Source organism: Mustela nigripes, chromosome 3 (assembly GCF_022355385.1).
Source record: "Mustela nigripes isolate SB6536 chromosome 3, MUSNIG.SB6536, whole genome shotgun sequence".
Classification (NCBI taxonomy): Eukaryota; Metazoa; Chordata; class Mammalia; order Carnivora; family Mustelidae; genus Mustela; species Mustela nigripes.
The window spans coordinates 132862916-132883739 of record NC_081559.1 but is presented as its reverse complement, the minus strand read 5'-3'; the positions used below and the strand labels follow the sequence as shown (position 1 = coordinate 132883739).

At 34.5% G+C, this 20824-nt stretch overlaps 1 protein-coding gene across 9 annotated transcripts in view; it reads right to left on the bottom strand.

Annotated features, from left to right (window-relative positions):
* Nucleotides 1-20824, bottom strand: part of CSPP1 (centrosome and spindle pole associated protein 1) — a 168164-nt gene that overhangs the window by 43815 nt on the left and 103525 nt on the right. For all 9 annotated transcript variants that reach the window (XM_059394672.1, XM_059394676.1, XM_059394673.1 and 6 more), the window contains 6 exons: nucleotides 18294-18423; nucleotides 16067-16214; nucleotides 7652-7804; nucleotides 4726-4838; nucleotides 1418-1567; nucleotides 877-1023 (listed from right to left, as the gene is read on the bottom strand). In XM_059394672.1, coding sequence (XP_059250655.1) covers nucleotides 877-1023; nucleotides 1418-1567; nucleotides 4726-4838; nucleotides 7652-7804; nucleotides 16067-16214; nucleotides 18294-18423 — 841 coding nt within the window. The remainder of the gene's footprint in view (nucleotides 1-876; nucleotides 1024-1417; nucleotides 1568-4725; nucleotides 4839-7651; nucleotides 7805-16066; nucleotides 16215-18293; nucleotides 18424-20824) is intronic.

Here is a 20824-nt window from a genome sequence, read left to right as displayed (position 1 = left end):
CACCCCCTTCTCCCAACCCCCCTCCCCCCAGCAACCCTCAGTTTGTAATTAAATTGGGCTAAACCTACAGCACATACAGAGTTTTTCAAGATGTGGTCCACAGGCCAACTACATCGGAACCCCCAAGAATGCCTGTAAAATGCAGATTCCTGGACTACCCTCAGATTTATTAAAACCGGACACTTTGTATGTAAGACCTCAAGATACATTTTTAACAAATCCCCAGGGATACTTATGCATATAAAATTTTTTGAAATACAGCTTTGAAAAATGACCAAGGGTGTAAACTGGAGCTTCATAGGGGCCAAGTATCTTCCTAGAGAGAAAACCTCTGATAACTTTGACCACACATGTAATGGTGAATATCAACCAGTCTCAGATACTGACTTCAAACCAGTCGACTGTGACCCAGCAGTTTCTTTTTAAATTTCCAATCCATCAAGGATAAAAGTGTAAAACAGTAAAAATGAAATACCAAATACATTAAAAAGTTTTAAAAAGACATTACACAATTCAAGTCCAACTTTCTTAGAGATCCAACAGACATAAAATTACTTTGACAAATTGCTACAAAACTTTCCAGACACTTTCCATTTCTGCACCTAACTCTTCTCACGAATAGCTGGCTGGGTGCTACTCCATAGATCATGGGAACAAGACTGACTAAGGTAAATAAACCTCTTATATTCACTGGGGGACAAAAAGCAGCAAAGCAATGGCATGACCTATATAGGAAGTTCAGTGCGCTGTACTGAGATGAAGTAGCATGATGGAAGGGAGGGGAAAAAAGCAACTCCTCCACTCTCCCTTTTGCTAAGGCCACAGTGAAAGTGGTTTAAACTACAGGTTTAATTGACATTTTTGTCTGAAACTTACCTTTGTTTCTTCCCCGATTATATCTTCTCTTGCATAGTAGTGTTGAAGCTGCAGATTATGTTTTTCTTCCTCTTCTTTCTTCTTCCTTTCTGCTTCTTTTCGTCTTTCTTCAGCTAACCGAATAAGCTCTTCATTTTTTAGCCTTTGCTTTAAAGAGAAAAATACAACACTCCAAACATACATCCTGTAGTCCATTCAAATACCTGTTGCCTTATTTGTTTGAAATAAAGAGATAAAATTGAAGATACAGATGATAAAGTGTTTTTTAACAAAAAGAAGATGTCTATTTAACAATAAAGTTTTAGGCATCTTTTATGACATCCTGGTCAGCCTAAACTAATTTTTGGCTTAAAAAAATCATCACTTATCTCTTTTCTTAACTTAGTTTTTACTTCAATACAATAGTATCCAATAAATGGATAATGATCTGAAATTTTCTAAATGTACTCTAGGATTGTTCTTCTCTGTAATACCTTTCCAAGACAAAATAAAAATTTCACTGTCAGGGTAAATAGAAAAACAATGTAGGAAAAAAATGCACCTCTTCCTCTTTCTCCCTTTTTTTTTCCTGTTCCTCTTCGTACTCTTGCTGAATTCGCGCTCTCTGTTCTGCAAGCCGTTTTTCTTCTTTTTCCTCTGCAATTCTCAGTCTCTCTCGCTCTGCTTCCTCTCTTTGTTTCTTTTCCTCAATCTAATAAAGAATTAAACCTAGTTACTACTTTGGGAAACTAATGGAAGTTAGAATACCATGTAATATTTTGTAGTATCCTATGAATTCAGCATTCATACCCTATTTTTAAGTTCCTAAATTTTTCAGTTTCCTATATTTATTAGGGAGGCTACATTATGTAATGTTGAGTTATGAGTAAAATTCCAGCTCCACAAAATACTTAACTCACTGAGTGACTTTAAGGAGACATTCTTACTCAGCTTTGTCATCTGGTAAAAAGAGTTATTAAGATCTATATCTCCAAGGAGTGCTTTATGATCTATACAACAAAACCTCATATTTAACACTCAGTTCCCTCTTCTTACTACACACACACACACACACACACACACACACTCACAATTACAAAGTCACTTATCCATTACCGGTCACACCCATAAATGGATCACACACCCAAGAAATCCACAGAAATGCCATTCCAACAAAAATGCTACACAGCAGGGGCGCCTGGGTGGCTCAGTGGGTTAAGCTTCTGCCTTCGGCTCAGGTCATGATCCCAGTGTTCTGGGATCAAGCCCCACATCGGGCTCTGTACTCAGCAGGAAGCCTGCTTCTCCTCCTCTCTCTGCCCACCTCTCAGCCTACTTGTGATCTCTGTCTGTCAAATAAATAAATAAAATCTCTTTTAAAAAGAATGCTACACAGCAGTTCAACAGAAAGAGGAAATCTATCATCTAGGTCAGCTGTTTTCAAGCTGTATAATACAAAGGTGCATCAAGGGTCCTGCATCTATTTTACCAAATTTTATCCTACAGCTGAAAAGATTAAAGTTAATTATGTCTAAAGCTGTAATTAAAAATGGTACATTACTTATCAAATTTTAACCACATAAGGACTTCTGCTGCATTAACTTTAACACTATAACTTTTTTATGCATACACGGAGCTAAGGCTTCCATCTTGGTACACAGATTTGAACATTTTATAACATTTCTTTTGACATTTAAGTTTGGGGATACTTCCTGTCTGACACTTCAGTGTTGATAGTAATAATAAATACCATTTAGATATTTTAAATTTTCTTTGAGTTTTGTGTTAGATTTTGCTCGTGAGAGAAAGTTTTAAGGGGCTGCCAAAAGAAAAATATGTAAGCCACCATTCAAGAGCAATCCATTCGCAGGTGCACTGAGGATTTATAGGCTGGGAGAACTGAAGGTTAAACTTAGTCAAAAAACTGACATAGTCAAACCTTCCCCTACTACTACTTTTCTCCAGAGAGAAAGACTCTTAGAGCCCTCTAAAAATTTAAGTGCGTATGATACAGGTATGATACTTAAAGTCAGGAGGCCTGGATTCAAGCACTGGCCTCACAATTTGCTGGCTCTGCCACCAGAGGTAAGCATCCTAGCCTGGATTTTAGTTGCATGTCATAAACCAGAAATAATAATACATTCTTCGGTGAGCCTGAAGATTAATGAGATATTATATGCAAACGTACCTTCTAAATAATAAAAGGCTATATAATTCCAAGATTGTTTTTCCCCCTTAATTCTACCCTAAACCATGCTAACACTCGTTAAGTATAATAGCAGTTACATAATTTTGACTTGCTGTCATTATGGGCAGTACAGCACAGGGCATTTCAAGTTCAATAGGTGACTCTCTGACCCTCAATCAGCAGCTATATGAGTGGCCAATACTGTAGGACTTCTTTTTTTTTTTTTAAGATTTTTTTTTAATTTATTTGATAGAGAGAGATCACAAGTAGGCAGAGAAGGAGGCAGAGAGAGAGTGGGAAGCAGGCTTCCTGCTCAGCCCAATGCGGGGTTAGATCCTAGGACCTTAAGATCATGACCTGAGCTGAAGGCACCCCCTGAGCCACCCAGGGGTGACCTGAGCCACCCAGGCACCCCCTGTAGGGACTTCTGACGCCACTCTCTTGCATTCAATATCTCTATCCATTCTGCTGATCCTTACAAAGGTCTTTCTATCCATTTCCATTGTTGCCACTCTAGTAAAATACCCCTGCTTCCAATTTTTTAAATCCCTCAAAAATACATCTTAAACACTAGTGCCAGATCAGTCACCCCATACCCATTACATCACTGCCTTATTGAAGAGTCCACAATAATTAGGATTAGAAAGCTGACATATTTAAGTAGAACTTTTTAAGGAGAATTTAAGAGGTTGGGATTAGACTGGATAGCCTTTGATATTGGACTAAGGAATCTGGATATTTTCTGTAGAAAAGAAAAGTTACTACCAGTTTTTGAGATAACATGAGAAATCATATCAAAAGGAGACCACCCAGACATAGGATGAATCTGATAATGGGATGTTAAGGGGCATGGAGGTGAGAAGAAAATTAGGAGTCCTTCTCTTTCACCTCAGGCTCCACCCCTAGTATTCAGCACAAAAGTAGACACAGTATGAGTATTCAATCATTCTGTTTGTTTAATAAACCCTGGATACTCAAGTGTCTTCCTTTGGGCATTTCCACCATTTTTAAAATGCTATTTGCTTACATACATAAATGAGGCAAATAATGGCAAAATGTGATTACTTCTGATTTTTAATAATTTACAAACTCTAGTGAGTCAAGAATAAATCATTTGGAAAAAAAACCCTGATTTTCTACTAACCCATTAAGCATCTAGACATATTCATTCTATGCCTAATAAGTGAATATTTTATTTCATTCCGTTTTAGAAATGTCAGAATTCTTTAACAATTAATGATTTAATAAAGTTTAAAAAGGAGTAGGACAACTGGCATGCCTAATATGTCTCTATATTCCCTTTTCAGATATAAATGAAGTAATATCATTTTAATACTACCTATATCTGATGTAAATTAAATTATCTTAAATAACTGTGGAGATATTTTAGAATTTATTCTTTATCCCGTGAATAAAATCTTTGCAAGTTTAGTTTATTAAATCCTAACAAAATGTGGCACCTGGGTGGCTCACTGGGTTAAGCCTCTGCCCTCAGCTCAGGTCATGATCTCAGGGTCCTGGGATGGAGCCCTGCATTGGGTGCTCTGCTCAGCAGGGAGCCTGCTTCCCCCACTCTCTCTGCCTGTCTCTATGCCTACTTGTGATCTATGAAATAAATAAATAAAATCTTAAAAAAAAATTTTTGCTAAAACTTTGAAACCATGATAAAATAAGCACTTCACCTGAAAACGAAGAAAATTCTTGTATAATTCTTGCTGTTTAATCTGAAGTTCAGTTGGAGGCTCACAAAATATATTTCCCCGAGCAAAAGGAGAGCTCTGTGTTTGCATATAACCTTGAAAGAGAAATTTTGCAAAAAACATACCATTACTCAATGGTTAGAAAATATAAAGGTTAAAAAATAAACTTTGCTACTAATTCCATATTGTGAATATATGTGCTAACTACGGAAGTCGAGAGGTCAAAAATCAGAAGAGTAAGGCTGAGATTAGAATCTGAAGACCAGCTGAAAACTAATGAGAGAAAGAAAAAGGGTGAAACAAAAATAGAGTTGAAAAATCTACTATGTCTATACCTGAAAGATACCAAGGAAACAAAGATAATAGCCTAAACAACTTTAACTACAGGACAGACTTTAAAGTAAATTTGTATAAGAAAAAAGTACATTTAAATTCTTATGTAAATACCCTCTTCTTAAGAATATTCTTAATTATATATTAAAATGTAGTACATATACATATATTTTAAAATTTTGTCTTCTAAGACAAATCAGTAATTCCAAGTCTTTCCATCTATGGTTCACAATAGTTAAAATGCCAGCTCTGAAAACATTTTTTACAAACTAGAATGATTCTTTTATCACTGCAATAATTTTTTTAAAAATTTCAAAGTAATGGTATATAACATGAACAATAAAAATATGCTATATATTCCTATAAAAAGGATAATACTCTGGGGAAGGATTAAATGATTTCATAAAGACACCTGAAAAATAATGATACCCCAGGAGTCTTTCTTCAAATGCAGGGAAGCCTCACATAACTTTTTATATTATTTTTTAGTTACTGACTTAGTCTTTATACCATCAATCTAAAGCATTTCTTTCTCTTACTCATGTTTGCAGTTTAGCTGCCATTTAGGCCTATTTTTCCTTTGTGCTTAAGTTTACTAATGCTTACTTGAATAAATCAGCAGAAAGTCAACTCAATACTTAAAACGTTATAATGAAAAGGTGGATTAGCAAAACAAAATTAAGTTTTCAAAAGTAAGCAGTTTTTAAAAAATACATGACTAAAATAAAATCATAGAGAAACACATGCTCTAACCCAATGTATATAGGCATCTTAATAAGCAAACACTAAGTCATATTAGTATGGGCTTCATAAATATGGTTCTGCATCCTAGAACCATAAAGTAAAAGAAAAAAATGAACTTGAGGAAAGGCCTCAAACAGGACTAATGAAGAGAAAACATAAGCACACATTATAACATTCAATTTTAAGATATATTCAAGTTCCCTAAGGCCTTTAAAATATTAAATGGCACATGTGTATGTGTATGTGTAAACATACCAAAACCCTGGCATTGTTCAGAAAGGCAATAGGCAGTTAATTCTGCTGTGATATATAATCATTCAGCTTGCGTATTTTCTTGGGAAAGGGTCACAGAAACTTGATTTTGTCCAGTGTTTTTGTTTGATAAGCAAAGTTAAGTTTCTGCTTGATAAGCAGAGCTAGATACCTAAATCATTATTAACATGATAGAGAAAGTTCTGGGTGAAGACACAACTACAAACACCAGGTGTGGAAGAAAGGCTAGAGAAGGAGTACGTAGAACTGGGATCTCAATACAGACTAGTAGAAGAAAGAAGTAAAGAGAAAAATAATGATGTATCCAAAGAAATAAAAATTCCCTTCAATAAAATGAAAGGTGTTTTTACTGCACAATGAATTGATACAAAGAGTGGAAGCCAAATTAATAATTACATAAAAATTTAAAAATTCAATTTTAGTGCTCTAAAAATGAAGACTCAATCCACTAGGTAAAAATCTATTGTGGGTTAAAGTAAGAAAGCACTTTCTCATAATTAGAGATCCAACAGTGGTAAAAGTTGTCCATGGAAACCACAAGTAGCACATCTCCTAAAATGTTCAAAAAGAGCACAGAGATTAGTGCTACCATCAAAGATGAAAGGCTGGTGATTCTAATCATATCTGCCTATTAAATGTGTCTGTTTGGAGAGGCAGTCATGGGTTAAAAAAATTTTTTTTTAAATTGAAGATTAAATGATCAGTCAGGGATATTTTAGGACTTTCTAATGTAAAGCTCTTTACTAGTCTAAAATCAAAACTTTAGTGGAAGTACAAAAATAGAATTTGTAGTAAATAAATGATTACTTTTACAGGCATCAAAATACAGTGCAAGGTGATAGATATATCTTTTAAATTTCCTTTGATTTTAAAATATGTAACATATTTTCATATAAACTTGATAAAGAAAGATGACAAGTTTCCCTGTCAAGTCATAAAGAAAGCTACTGAATAATTTCTTATTTATAGAACCTTTAATTCAAGGATGTTGTTCCATAAAAAATCAAAATATTGCTTAAGAAAGGGAGATGTGACCAGATACAGAATTAAACTTTTAAAAAAAATTAAACTTCATTTCTTTGTCCTTTGTGGTTTCACAAGGGGAGGCAAATGATTACAAAATAAGTAAAAAATAAACAACTAAAATAAAAATAATAAAAATAAGCAATTTATTTGTACAATAGATCATATCACATCTGATGCATTTTCACTAATTCAAATAGTTATGGGTATAAGAAGCAAGAGAGATTATTTGTCTGTATATGTGTGAAGAGACTATTTGATTTTAAGAAAGTCTTCCCACCAGCAAAATAAAAATTTTAACAACAGCTAAAGGCTGAGAAGAAATACACAGTATTAAGAAGCAAAGTATATTTCCCTATTCACATTTGTCAAAATATTTAAGAAAAGGTATTATGAATAACATATAATGCTTCCTGACTCAGTGTAACCAAGTTTTCAAAATCACAATATGACCTTTGTCAGGCAAGAGAAGAGAAATGCTATGGAACAACTTTAGAAATGTCAACAAACAAAAAAATAGAATGTGATTAAAAACCTGAGTTTTTATTTGTAGAATCTTCTAGGTTCTCAGCATTTGAGGTGGCTAAATTTTGGTCTAGAGATACAACAGCCCTTTTATCTTCATATGTTCTTGCATCTGGGTTATGGTAGGCATCTATATTTTGTCTGTGCATCCTATTCAAATCAGCTGAGAGGGAAAAATAAGCCATTTATTTCAACACATACACTTTTGTACACTTAATACATTTTCTAAAAGTAGAGAATCAGAGAGAAAACAAGACAGAGTTGGAATAAATCAATGGTGTCTTGGAGCCCTGAAAATAGAAACAGAATTATTAAAACTTCTAAGATTTTCAAAAAATAACTTATAAAACAAACTCAAAATCAGTAGAGAGCTTAAGAATGTCAGTAGATCTTTGACAACTCATAAAAACTATATTCATATCTATGTTTCTTAAGAAGTTGGCATCTCTTTAATACAGAACAGCAACAATTCAAAACAAGTCATAGTGACATTTCTTCAACCACATTAGTATTTCTAATGAAAAAATATAATCATGTACCACAGAGTTTTAAAGTATATCCATAAACTCTTTTGATGGTCTTCCCTTAAAAGATGGAGTTCAATTCCCCTCCCTTTAAGCATAAGCCAGAGTTAGTAACTCACTTCTTATGAATAAAATATTGCAGGATGATGGCATATGACTTCCAAGACTACTTCATAAAAGACATGGTTTCCATTTTGCTTGATCTACTGGATCACTTACTCTGAAGAAAGCCAGCTACTCTATCATAATGGCACTGATGGAACCCTATGGAAAGGCCCCTATGACAAGGAACAGAGGCTTCCTGAGCCATGTGAGGGAGCCATATTGAAAACAGATTCTCCAGTCCCAGTCAAGCCTTCATATGACTATAGCCCTAGGAGCTATTTTGGACCCCAAACTCATGAAAGATCCTGAGATAGAAATACCCAGCTAACCCATTCAAAAACTGACTTACAGAACCCCAAGATAATGTCTGTTACATTAAAACATTACACATTGCATAATTTGTCACAAAGCAGTAGATACCACACACAGATCACAAAAATCTGAGCACAAAGAATCAGGTAAAACAACAAGTCAATCTTAAAAACAAGCTGTAACAAAATAAAAAATAGTTCTTCTCCACAAAACAACTGGGATAATAAGGGACTAGTTGAAATCACAGAGAAACTGATTGCAAAAGAACTACCAAGAATTGGTAAGGCAAAAGTAGCTAGGTGCTCCTGCAATCATCACCAAATCCTGGGATCTATCCCATCACTAAATCCTGGATATGGAAGGTAAATGAAAACAGAAGGATGATGATAAAATTGAGGTCATGAACTAACAGCTGTGGTCCTTAAAGTCACCAAATTACATAAAAAAAACTCAAATAGGAGATCACTATCTCATCATCCAATATTCACTAGAACAGCATAAGAGCACTCCATATAAATGAGAAGTCACTATAAATAACAATACATACAGTATTCTTCCATTTTCTATTAGAAGAGTATGGTATATCAAGCTCGCTCCTTCTAAGATGATAACCTGAGCTCTGTTACCAAATTAATGAGTGTTCAGGGAATGCAATCTCATTTTGATATTCACTTAGACAAACCATAAATTAAGAGATAAATGTTCTATAAGTAAACAAACACATGAACATGTGTTACTTCACTGTTGTGAATTTATTTATGTAAAAAGAAAGTGATGTCAGCAGAGTGTATAATTAGTTAAGACTATCAGATTAAACAATCACAACTCCATATTACTACTTATTGGAAAACACTGTCAATCAAGTAGTCACTCCTTGTCTGTCTTTCCGTGAGGTGGTTTGAATAATGAAAGGTTTAAAATCAGCTAAAAATCAAAATTAAAAAAAGGGCTTTGGTGAAGAGTATAATTTGCCAACTGCAAAGATGCCACTGAAAAATGGCCTTTATTTAAAATGTATACCATATCATTTAATATAAAACTACTAGCATTGCAGAATAATTCTACAAAGAAAAGAATAACAAAAGAAAATATTATAGATTAACAAATGGGAAAATAGTCCTACTCTCTGAACAATTTATCAGACCAGGACTAAATCATGTGATAGCTACAGTAAACAATATTTGAAACTTTTTCACTCCTTATTTAATTATCTTTTTTTATAAGCCTAAATACTTTGAAATTAAAATTTTATTTTTTTAAGATTTAGTTATTTAGAGAGACAGACAGCAAGCATGCACATGCATGACCTGGGAGAGGAGCAGAGGGAGAGAGAGGAGAGGAGGAGACTCCTATCTGAGCACAGAGCCCACCAGGGTGTTTGATCCCATGACCCTGATACCATGATGGTGCTCAATCCCATGATACTGATACCATGATCTAAGCCAAAATCAAGACTCAAACAATCAACTGACTAGCCACCCAGGCGCCCCACCAAATTAATTTTGTGAGTTAGCTGTTGGTTGATGGAAAATACCAAAACATTTTAAGAAAATGTCTGAAAATATTTCTATAGACCCAAGATTATTCAGCAATCATGACTAATTATACAAACTCTTCTACAAGTCAATTCAGAGAGCTAAAGAAAATTTCCAACCCTAATTTCACTAATAACATGTATTTCAAAATTAACTTACAATATACACACTTAAGATCACAGTCTCTAAGGCAAATGAAAATCTAACTGATGACTTATAAAATAAATCTCATGAACTTAAAAATATTAAAATAACAAAAATTATATTCTCTGAACAAAAGAGAACATATACTAGAAGTGATCAGAAGAAAGTTACCTGGAAAATACCCAAATATATGGAAATTTTAAAAACTCAGGTCTAAATAATAGGTCAAAGGAAAATCACAAAATTAGAAAAGTTAATTGAATGAAAATAAAAATACCACATATCAAAATGTGTGCTACAGTTAAAGCTATACCAAAAAAAAATTTATAACATTTTTATTTATTTATTTAAAAAAAATTTTTTTTAAAAGGAAGAAAAAAGAAAATTCCCTGCCCAGATGACTTCACTGGTAAATTCGAGCAACAAAACAGGAAACTTTTCCCTACTCATGTTGATGCCAGGATCAAAGAGCAGCTCAACATTTAAAAAATTAGTCAATGTGGGGCACCTGGGTGGCTCAGTTGGATAAGTATCTGCCTTAGGCTCAGGTCACGATCCCAGAGTCCTGGGATCGAGCCCCGTTTCAGGCTCCCTGCTCACCAGAGAGTCTGAGCTTCTCCCACTCCGGTGGCCTGCTGCCCTGCCTACTTGTGCTATCTCTCTGTCAAATAAAAAATTTTTAAAAATCTTTAAAAAAATTAGCAATGTAACTCACCATGTATCAATAAAGAAAGATGTAATTATCACTTCAAAAGATATAGAAAAGCACTTGACAAAATTCAACATATATTCATGTGAAAAGTATGAGGAGGAATAGAAGAGAATGTCCTAGACCTGATTAAAGAAAAAAATCTACGAAAAAACCTATAGCCAACATTATACCAACTGGTGAAAAGACTGAATACTTTCCACCTAAAATCAGATAAGACAAGGCTATCTGTTCTCATGATTTCTAAGCATTGTACTGGAGTTCCAAACAAGTGTAAAACATAAGCAAAATAACTAAAAGGTACGGAAAGGAAGGCAATGGAAAGGAAGAAGTGAAACTGTTTGCAAATAACATGATTGCCTACATTAAAAAATCCCAAAAAACCTACAAAAAAAAAACTACTAAAACTAATGCATTAAGAACACAGAAAAATCAACTGTATATACGAGCAATGAAAAAATGACTACTGATAATTTTAAATGTATTATTTAACATTTAAAATAGCATTAAAATACATGAAATACTTATGGATACAATTAACAAAATATATTACAATACCTGAAAACTGCAAAATACTGCTAAAAGATGTTAACTAAGAGTCAATAAGCACATAAATATTCCACATTCATGGATCAAAAGACTCAATATAGTTAAGATGCTGGCTGTCCCAAATTGATCTTTTTGTAAATGAAATCTCAATGAAAATCCTACCACACTTTTTTATTGAGGTTGGCAAACTGATAGTAAAATTTCAATGAAAATGGAAGGGAGGGAAGTCAAGTAGACAAAACAATCTTGAGAAAGAAGAACAAAGTTGGGAGACTCACACTTCTCAATTTCAAAACTTACTACAGAGCTATAGTAATCAAGAGAGTATGATATGGGCATAAGGATAGACATCTAGATCAATGGAACAGAACATTAAAGGGTCCATAAATAATTTTGTGGTCAACTGATTTTCAGCAAGCACATCAAGGCAATTCAATGTACAAAATGTTCTAAAATTGACTTTGTGATTGTAGCACAGCTCTGTGAATATACTAAAAACTGCTGAACTGTATATTTTATTTTCTTTAAATATTTTATTTATTTATTTGTCAGAGAGGGAGAGCAGCAGGCAGAGGGAAAAGCAGGCTCCCTCTAAGCAAGGGGCCCAATGTGGGACTTGATCTTAGGACCCCAGGATTATGACCCAGGCCAAAGAAAAATGCTCAGCCAACTGAGCCACCCAGGCATTGTATGTTTTAAAGGGATAAACATTTCATGGGAAATGAGAGCTCATTAAATTAAAATTTTAATTTCTCATTTAGAACACTATGCTAGATTACTGAAGATGTTAGCATTATGGGAAGCTAGGTGAAGGGTACACTCTATATCTTTGTAACTCTTCTCTAAGTCTTGAATTATTTCAAAATAAAAACTTTTTTTTGTTTGCTTTTTTTAAAACCACAATGAGATGTCCTACCTACTTAATAGAAAGGCTAAATACAAGGGCTGATGAGAATGTAATGCAACCAGAAATCTTGTGCTTTGCTGGTAAGAATGCAAAATGGCACAACCACTTTGGAAAATGATCTAGCAGTTTCTTACAAAGTTAAATATACACTTACTTAATGGAATTCCCAGGAATTCCATTCCTATGCATCTAGCCAGGAAAGACGAAAATTTATGTGCACAAGAGCTGAAGGTAAATGTTTATAACAGCTTTATTTGTAACAGCCTGAACTGTGAACAAGCCAAATACCCATCAACTGGTAAAAGGATACACAATCATGGTACCTCCACGTAGTAGAGTTCTATTTAGTAATAAAAAGAAGTAAACTACAGACACATACAACATGGATAAACCACTAAAACTAAGGAGAAAAGGATACAAAAGGCAAAAACTATTTTGTCAGAATGCAGATCAGGGGTGTTGGCAAGGGTTGGATAAACTGGAAATGTTCTGAATCTTGATTGTGACTGTGGGTCCTGGAATCAGTTGTCAAAACTCGTTGAATAATACACTTTAAAAAGAATGAATTGTGTCATATGCAAATTGTGTCTCAATAATCACATAAAAACAAACATAAATCTAACTGGGGCAAATACTATACATAAAAGAAATACAAATATGAATCAAAGATATGTGAAGAAACATTTAATCTAACTATTAATCAGTTAGAACTAAAATACTTCTGCTGTCTTTCAAATTGGTTAGGTATTTTTTAATTTTATTGATTTTTTGGAGTAGTTTTTAAGAATTTTAACATATGATAGATTCATGTAACATCACTATCCCTAAAATCATTTTAAGAATATACATGTATATAACCTTTAGAAAGGGGCTTCTTTCACTTAGCTTAAGTTCTTTGAAGAGTTTCAAGTTACTATGCGCATCAATAGTTCATTCCTTTAACTGCTAGGTAGCAAGCCATGGTACGAATGTACTACAGTTTGTTTATTCATTCACCCATTAAAAGTCATTAGAATATAGTTTGTTTTATTGGAACTTAAAAAAAAAAGAACTTTAATGAAAAAGGAGCTAAGAAGAGAAACAGATTTTTAAGTGTCACACAAATAATAAAAATGAGAAATATTTACTTTAAAAGGGAGGGTTGATGCAAAAAAAAAAAGTTAGTGCTATTCTAGTCATCTGGGTAACAGATTTTAATATTTATTAATAACTACTTCCCGTTATAGACATCTTCCCCAAAGAGCTAAGGATAAACATTAAATTTCCTTAATTTCTTTGCAATAAAAGACCAAAGATAAAACAGGAGTAACTAGAGAAGCCAGCAGCCAAATTAAAGTGGGCCAACAGAAAGTACAGAAATTATATGATCTTGGTCATTATATGAAGTAAACAAGAATACAGATCTTTACAACATGTTTCAAATAGAATAGATAAATCACATTCCTTCCCTTCCCTCCCTCTCTAAAACAGATCAAGTTACAAACAGATAGCCTTTAAGGGATGAGTTTACCTGCTTTGAAAATACCATTTAAAAAAGAGTTCCACTGTATTTGATAAAATAATATACTTTTCTATCACATGGCATGACTGTCGCATTAAATAAGCAAAGTAAACATTACTGCTAAAAATGAAAAACACAGAAAAGTCTGCTTCATTACTATTAGGTCAAACAATTCTAAAACAGTATTTTATAATTCAATAATCCACATTTATCCTACTCCCTACCACCAACTAAACACATACAGAACAACATAACTGTATTGCGTGAACTGGAAATAATCTTAGAGGCCAGCTTCAAAGTCCTAGGAAATTATTCTATTCCAGTGTTTACCAAAGTTTCAGGCATTTAAGCACCTCCTACCCAGTAACTACTATGTTTCTATAAATTCACAATTTAAATTCACTACAGCAAAGACTTGACTAGATGCTTATCAATGTCATATCCTCTTCCTAGGCACTATAATTAGGTCTCCTTATAATTAGGTCTGAATATTGGAGCAAAGAGACAAAGCAATATTCCCACCACCTCGAGACCAGAACCCCCCCCAAAACTCTCAACTAATTCTCCCACCACTAAACCCTGTTTGGCTGCTAGAAGTGAAGGATGTCAAAGTGGATGAATGATACAAGAAAAGAGCCCTGAATTCCTGAGTCACCTCTTGGAGGAGACCCACTCAAAGAGCATCCGAATGAGACATCAGTGAGAAGTAACTTTTATAGCCTTAAGCTTTCAGCCACAAGCTTCTGATAATTAGGGGGTGTTTGTTAAAGCACTTTTTGTTAAATGCCTGAACTAATTAACACCTGTATTTTAAAAGGATATATTATAGCATTATCCAATGAAAAACCAGTTTTTTAATATATATTCAAATCAACAATTAATTTTTAAGATAAGAAATGTTTATCTATGAATCATCTAAAATCACCTCATCTATAAAAGAGTAAGAGTTCCAGTCTTCAAACCATGAACAAAGTATGAGGTGAAGATAGGAAAGGAACAAATCCTTTGGGAAGAAAAGATGTATCTTAGCAATTTAAGTGGGTCTCAAATACATCTTTTTAAAAAGCCATCTTTAACAAAGCAAAAGCATAATATTTAAGAACTCTTAATAACTCAATAACCAGAAAGTATTCTGACTACATCCCTCAACTATCCCTATAATAATGTATAATACTTGAAGAACAAAATGAAATCTACATTTTTACCATTTACTGGGTTTCTAGTATTCATTTCTCTATTCTAATAAAACAATTTTCAAAAACCTATCTTTGTCTCTTTTTATCCTGATCTAAAAGTTAATCAGAGACCATCCCAATATACAAAACAAGTTGTATAAGACCTTTTTTTTTTCAAAGAGCTGGCTGTTGTTTTTATCTCAAACATTTAAGAGGGGAAGAGAGAGTATGTGAAAGTTGGGGGGGAGGTGTCAGGCAGAGGGAGAGAGAGAGAGAGAGAGAGAATCTAAAACAGGCTACACACCCAGCACAAAGACCAAGGTGGGAATCGATCTCACAACCCTAAGATCCTGACCTGAGTTGAAATCAAGAGTCAGACGCTTAACCGACTAAAAGACGCAAGCACCCCTCTAGATCAAATATTTATGAGAGTAAATAACTTAAAGACAAATCAATATGTTTCTGCAACCTACCAGAAAGTTTCTGAGATCTGGTCTTTATTTTTCCATGGAGTCCTTGCACTGTGCAGGTATATGGCATTTATGAAATACTGCACCCCACAACTATTTCAGATCACTTATTTTAAATATGTCTTACTAGTTTAAAAAAAAAAATTTAATAAGAGTTTTGTTATTTTTACCAGGATGTTTTTTTAAAAAAAAATCTAATTACCGGTTTGGGTAAAAACCTGACAACTAACATGAGCTTTTCTCTGCAATTGAATTATTATCATTAGAGGATGAAAAAACATGTAATAAAATTAAATGAATACTCAAAAAAAAAAAAAAAAAGACTTTCTAACCTGTTATTATATGTATTATAAAATATCTCTTTTGCATTAAGCTATATAAAAAGAGACCTTGCCTTACAGGCTATGATACTCACTTCTACCCCCACATTCCTTTAAAAATTTAAAAATATTTCAGTTTCTTTTAAAAACAACAGATCAATGGAAATAACATACTTATCAGATTTCCTTTTGCATCTCTCAGAGGAGCACCACCTCCACCTTTTCCCCAGGGGTTGTAACTTCTCATTTCAGCTTCTAATTTAGCTTCATATTCTTCTTTTTCTTCACGTTCTTTCTTCCTTCTTTCTTCTCTTTCCCGAATCTTGTTAATATTAAGAAACATTAGTATTAACAAGTATTCTGATACAAAAAGTTTAGTTTTAATATTAGATTTTATTTGTCTTATTAGAGAAAAAAACTGGATTTTTTTCTTTTTACACAATCTGCCACCCTATAAAATTTGAAATCACAAATCTATGGAATACCCAATTTAAAAACACTTCCTTGGCTAAAATAAACAGCTGTTGGTCCCTCATATCATTGCTTCCAGAGTGCTTTCCAGCCACTGATGCCAGCTCTAACTGTACAAATTCTTCCTTCCCACCAACCTCTACCAGAGCTATTCCTTCCTAAACCTTACTAGTTGCATGAGGACCAACAGGATCTCCCTACTTCCCTTTTTCATCTACCCTGTTATGGGACCTGACCAGCCATAAACTACTCCCCACATCTCACCAGACCTACTCATTTTACCCTTGGAAACTCCATTCCCAGAAGTCAAGAGGTTGAAGGTTCAAAGCTATTCAGAGAATTCTGGGCTACTTTAAGTAAAACTTTATGAAAGCATACAAAACAGTCTTTTCATCATCAAATATAAGCACAGGCTGGTCTCTAGGCATGGAAGGCAATGAAAAAGTATCTATGCTTTGGAAAGTTACTCTTAAAATCACAACCACAGGGGCACCTGGGTGGTTCAGTGGTTTAAGCCTCTGCCTTCCACTCAGGTCATGATCTCAGGGTCCTGGGATTGAGCCCCACGTCGGGCTCTCTGCTCGGCAGGGAGCCTGCTTCTCCTTCTCCCTCTGCCTGCCTCTATACCTACTTGTGATCTCTATTTCTGTCAAATAAATAAATAAAATCTTTAAAAAAAAAAAATCACAACCACAAACACACACACACACACACACACACACACACACACAGAAATCATAACCACATCCATGGAAAATTTAAGCAACCACCCCACCAAGGCTAAGAGGTCATCACATACATGAAATAAAATTCTAGAGTTAGGCAATGTAGCTTTGCCAGTGGTGTTATTAATATGCTCATTTGAAAACAGATATAAATTCAATCTTTTATTGTAGAAATCTACCATCCAAAAAATAAAGCTGTAATTCTACCTTTAAAAAAATCCATTTTCAAGGAGGCTGCCCAAGTAAAATCTGAACAAAAAGAGCTTTAGAAAAAAAATCCAAGTGGAATTTCACAGAGAAGTACTTCAGATAGACATATACCCGCTAAGAGTTCCAGAATCCTCTCAGAGATATGGATACTCCCCTAAGAACCCCATATATTTAATATAATTACTTTTAAGCAAACTTTCTTAAAATATTACAAACTATAACAGAACCCATTATCCTCGTCCCTAAAAATGTTCTACTTTTTTCTCTTAGTTCATATTCATAGCCTCATTATTCTTATAGACTACAACATTCAGAATCATCTTCAAGCCCCCTGTTCTTTATCATTCCCTCTATCTAAGTCCTATCAATAAATCCCAGAGTTGTCTTTTAGATGTCCCCCCATCTTCCCTATCTAGTAAGGGCCTCCTTACCTCCTGTCTGGACTGCCTCAATAGTCTATAGAAAAGTTTTCTCTGCCACATTTTTCCCAATCATATACATCACAACTAGCTACCCCTCTAAAACTTAAAGGTATTCACATCAACTATTCTTTTCATTCTCTGGCTTAAACTTTCTTCCCTTAGGCTCTCTGTAACAGGATAAAACTGAAAATTCCTTATTAGTTAATCCTTCACAATCCAGCACACTATAATACTTCAGCCCCTCTCCCACATCGATTTCCATTCCCTGAATATGCCAGGAATTTAAAATGTATTCATTGTTTAACATGCAGTTCAAGTATCAACAACACATGAAGCCCTCCTAACTGCCAGGCATTTATTCTTATCTTGTGCTTTCAAAATGTGCTTCCAAAAGTATTCTAATCTAGCTGCACCAAAATTTATCATAGTGAAATATAAATGAGTGGTATTGCTTCTCCTCTGCCAAGCTGAGTTCAAAGGGACCACTGAGCTAACACATAAAATGTTCAACATTAAATGAATGAACGAATACAATGAATGATTAAATGAATGAATGAATGAATGAATGAATACCTGTTGCTGCAAAGCTTCTTGGTAAGACTGAAGTGACTGTTTTGAAGGCTTTGGTTTATCTTCAAAAAACAATCCTGAATTTATTGCTCGATCACTTGTAATTTTCAGTTCATTCTGTCCAACCACATTCCTATATCAAGTACACAATAATTTTAATCCATCTATGACAAAACAAGAATACATTTCTCCTTTGAAATAGTATACTGTTTAAGCAGGTTTAAAAACATGGAAAAATGTTTCCCTGAAGGTCAAGGAGAAATCCGTAAGTAAATGTCCCCTTACTAAGCTCTCTCTACTATCTCTGTTTCACAGTTAATGGAACTCCCAAATTTATTAGATCTATTTCTTGACCCACATGACAGATACATGGGGGTAAAAACTTGCTGATAATACATCAAGCAGTACATATATGACTTATGCACTTTTCTGAATGTAGAGAAATAACAATATAAGTCTCCCAATATCATAACTAATAATTTATTTAATAAATGTACTCTAATATAAAGTAATAACTTCTTAGCCGTTTCAAGAATATTATTTGGGACAGACAGTAAAAAGTCTGTCCCAAATAATATTCAAATTTTTGAAAAACCTGCAAAAAATCAAAAAAGGAAAGTTTAAAATACATTATGGTTACATAAATCTCAAGCAAAAAAGTGCTACCACTTTGAAGAAAGTAATACATTTAAAAATCTGAATTACAAAAGATAAACTCAAGTATTAGATTTATAATAAAACTATATATTTTTTAAAAGATTTTTATTTATTTATTTGACAGAGAAATCACAAGTAGGCAGAGAGGCAGACAGAGAGAGAAGGGGAAGCAGGCTCCCCACTGAGCAGAGAACCCGATGTGGGGCTCGATCTCAGGACTCTGGGATCATGACCTGAGCCGAAGGCAGAGGCTTTAACCCACTGAGCCACCCAGGCACCCCGAATAAAACTATATTATTAAAGAGACTACAGGAGGCTTTTCATCTCCAAAAATATCCTCATTTCAAATAATGAGTTCCTTTTGTGTATCTAACTTATCCAATTTATTTACAATCTTCTATAAGGATAAACAGATATGTTTATGTATACTGTCTCACTGGATCATGAGAGGATAAAAGGAAAGATGAGGATGGGGTGGCTGGGTGGCTCAGTCGATTAAGTGTCCAACTCTTAATTTCAGCTCAGGTCATGATCTCAGGGTCATGAGACTGAGCCCAGCGCTACCTGTGGAGTCTGAAGATTCTTTCCCTCTTCCTCTCTGCTTCCCTCCCCCCACAAAAAATTTTTTTTTAAAAAAAAGGAAGGATGAGGGGAGCCAGAGCAAATCATTCCTAAAAGATGTTAACTTTTTCTTTTTTTAAAAGGTTTTATTTATTTACTTGTTAGAGAGAGAGGGAAAGAAAGAGCGCACAAGCAGGGGAAGCAGTAGACAGAAGGAGAAGCAGGATCCCTACTGAGCAAGATGCCCCATGTGGGTCTTGATCCCAGTACCCTGGGATTATGACCTAACCGAAGGCAGATGCTTAACTGATTGAGCCACCCAGGCATCCCTGTTAGACTTTTTAAGAGGAAGGGGGCTCTGCATGTGTGAATGGAAAAAGGTTGAAAGGGGTCATTTAAGACCAATCTCTCAAAACAAACTGGCTACAAATTCCAAAATCTAAAAGAACTTACCAAACTCAACACCCAAAAAACCAAAAAATCCAGTCAAGAGACAGGCAGAAGACATGAACAGACACTTCTCCAAAGAAGATATACAAATGGCCTACAGACTCATGAAAAAATGCTCCACATCACTCAGCAGCACAGTAATAGAAATCAAAACCACAAGGTGATACCACCTCACACCAGTCAGAATGGTTAAATTAACAAGTCAGGAAACATCAGATGTTGCTGATATTGTAAAGAAAAGGAAACCCTCTTACACTGTTGGTGGGAATGCAAACTGGTGTGGCCACTCCAGATAAAAGTATGAAGTTTCCTCAAGAAGTTAAAAATAGCACTGACCCAGGACTCAGCAACTGCATTGCTAGGTATTTATACAAAGGATGCACACACAGTGATCCAAAAGGGCACCTGAACTCTAATGTTTAAAGCAGCAATGTCCACAACAGCCAAAGTATGGAAAGAACCTAGATGTCCTTCGATAGAGGAATAGATGAAGGAAACGTGGCATATACGTGTGTGCGTGTGTATATATATATACACACACACACAAACACACACAAACAATGGAATATTTTATCAGCCATAATAAAGAATGAAATCTTACCAGTTGCAAAAATGTGGATGGAACTAGAGGTATTATGCTAAGCATTATGCTAAGCAAAATAAGTCAGTCAGAGAAAGACAAATACCATATGCTCTCACTCATATGTGGAATTTAAGAAACAAAACAGATGAACATAGGAGAAGGGAAGGAAAAACAAAATAAGAGGAAAACAGAGAGCAAGGCAAACCATAAGAGACTCTTAACCATAAGAAATAAACTGAGGGTTGCTGGAGGGAATGTGGATATGGAAATGGGAAAAACAGGT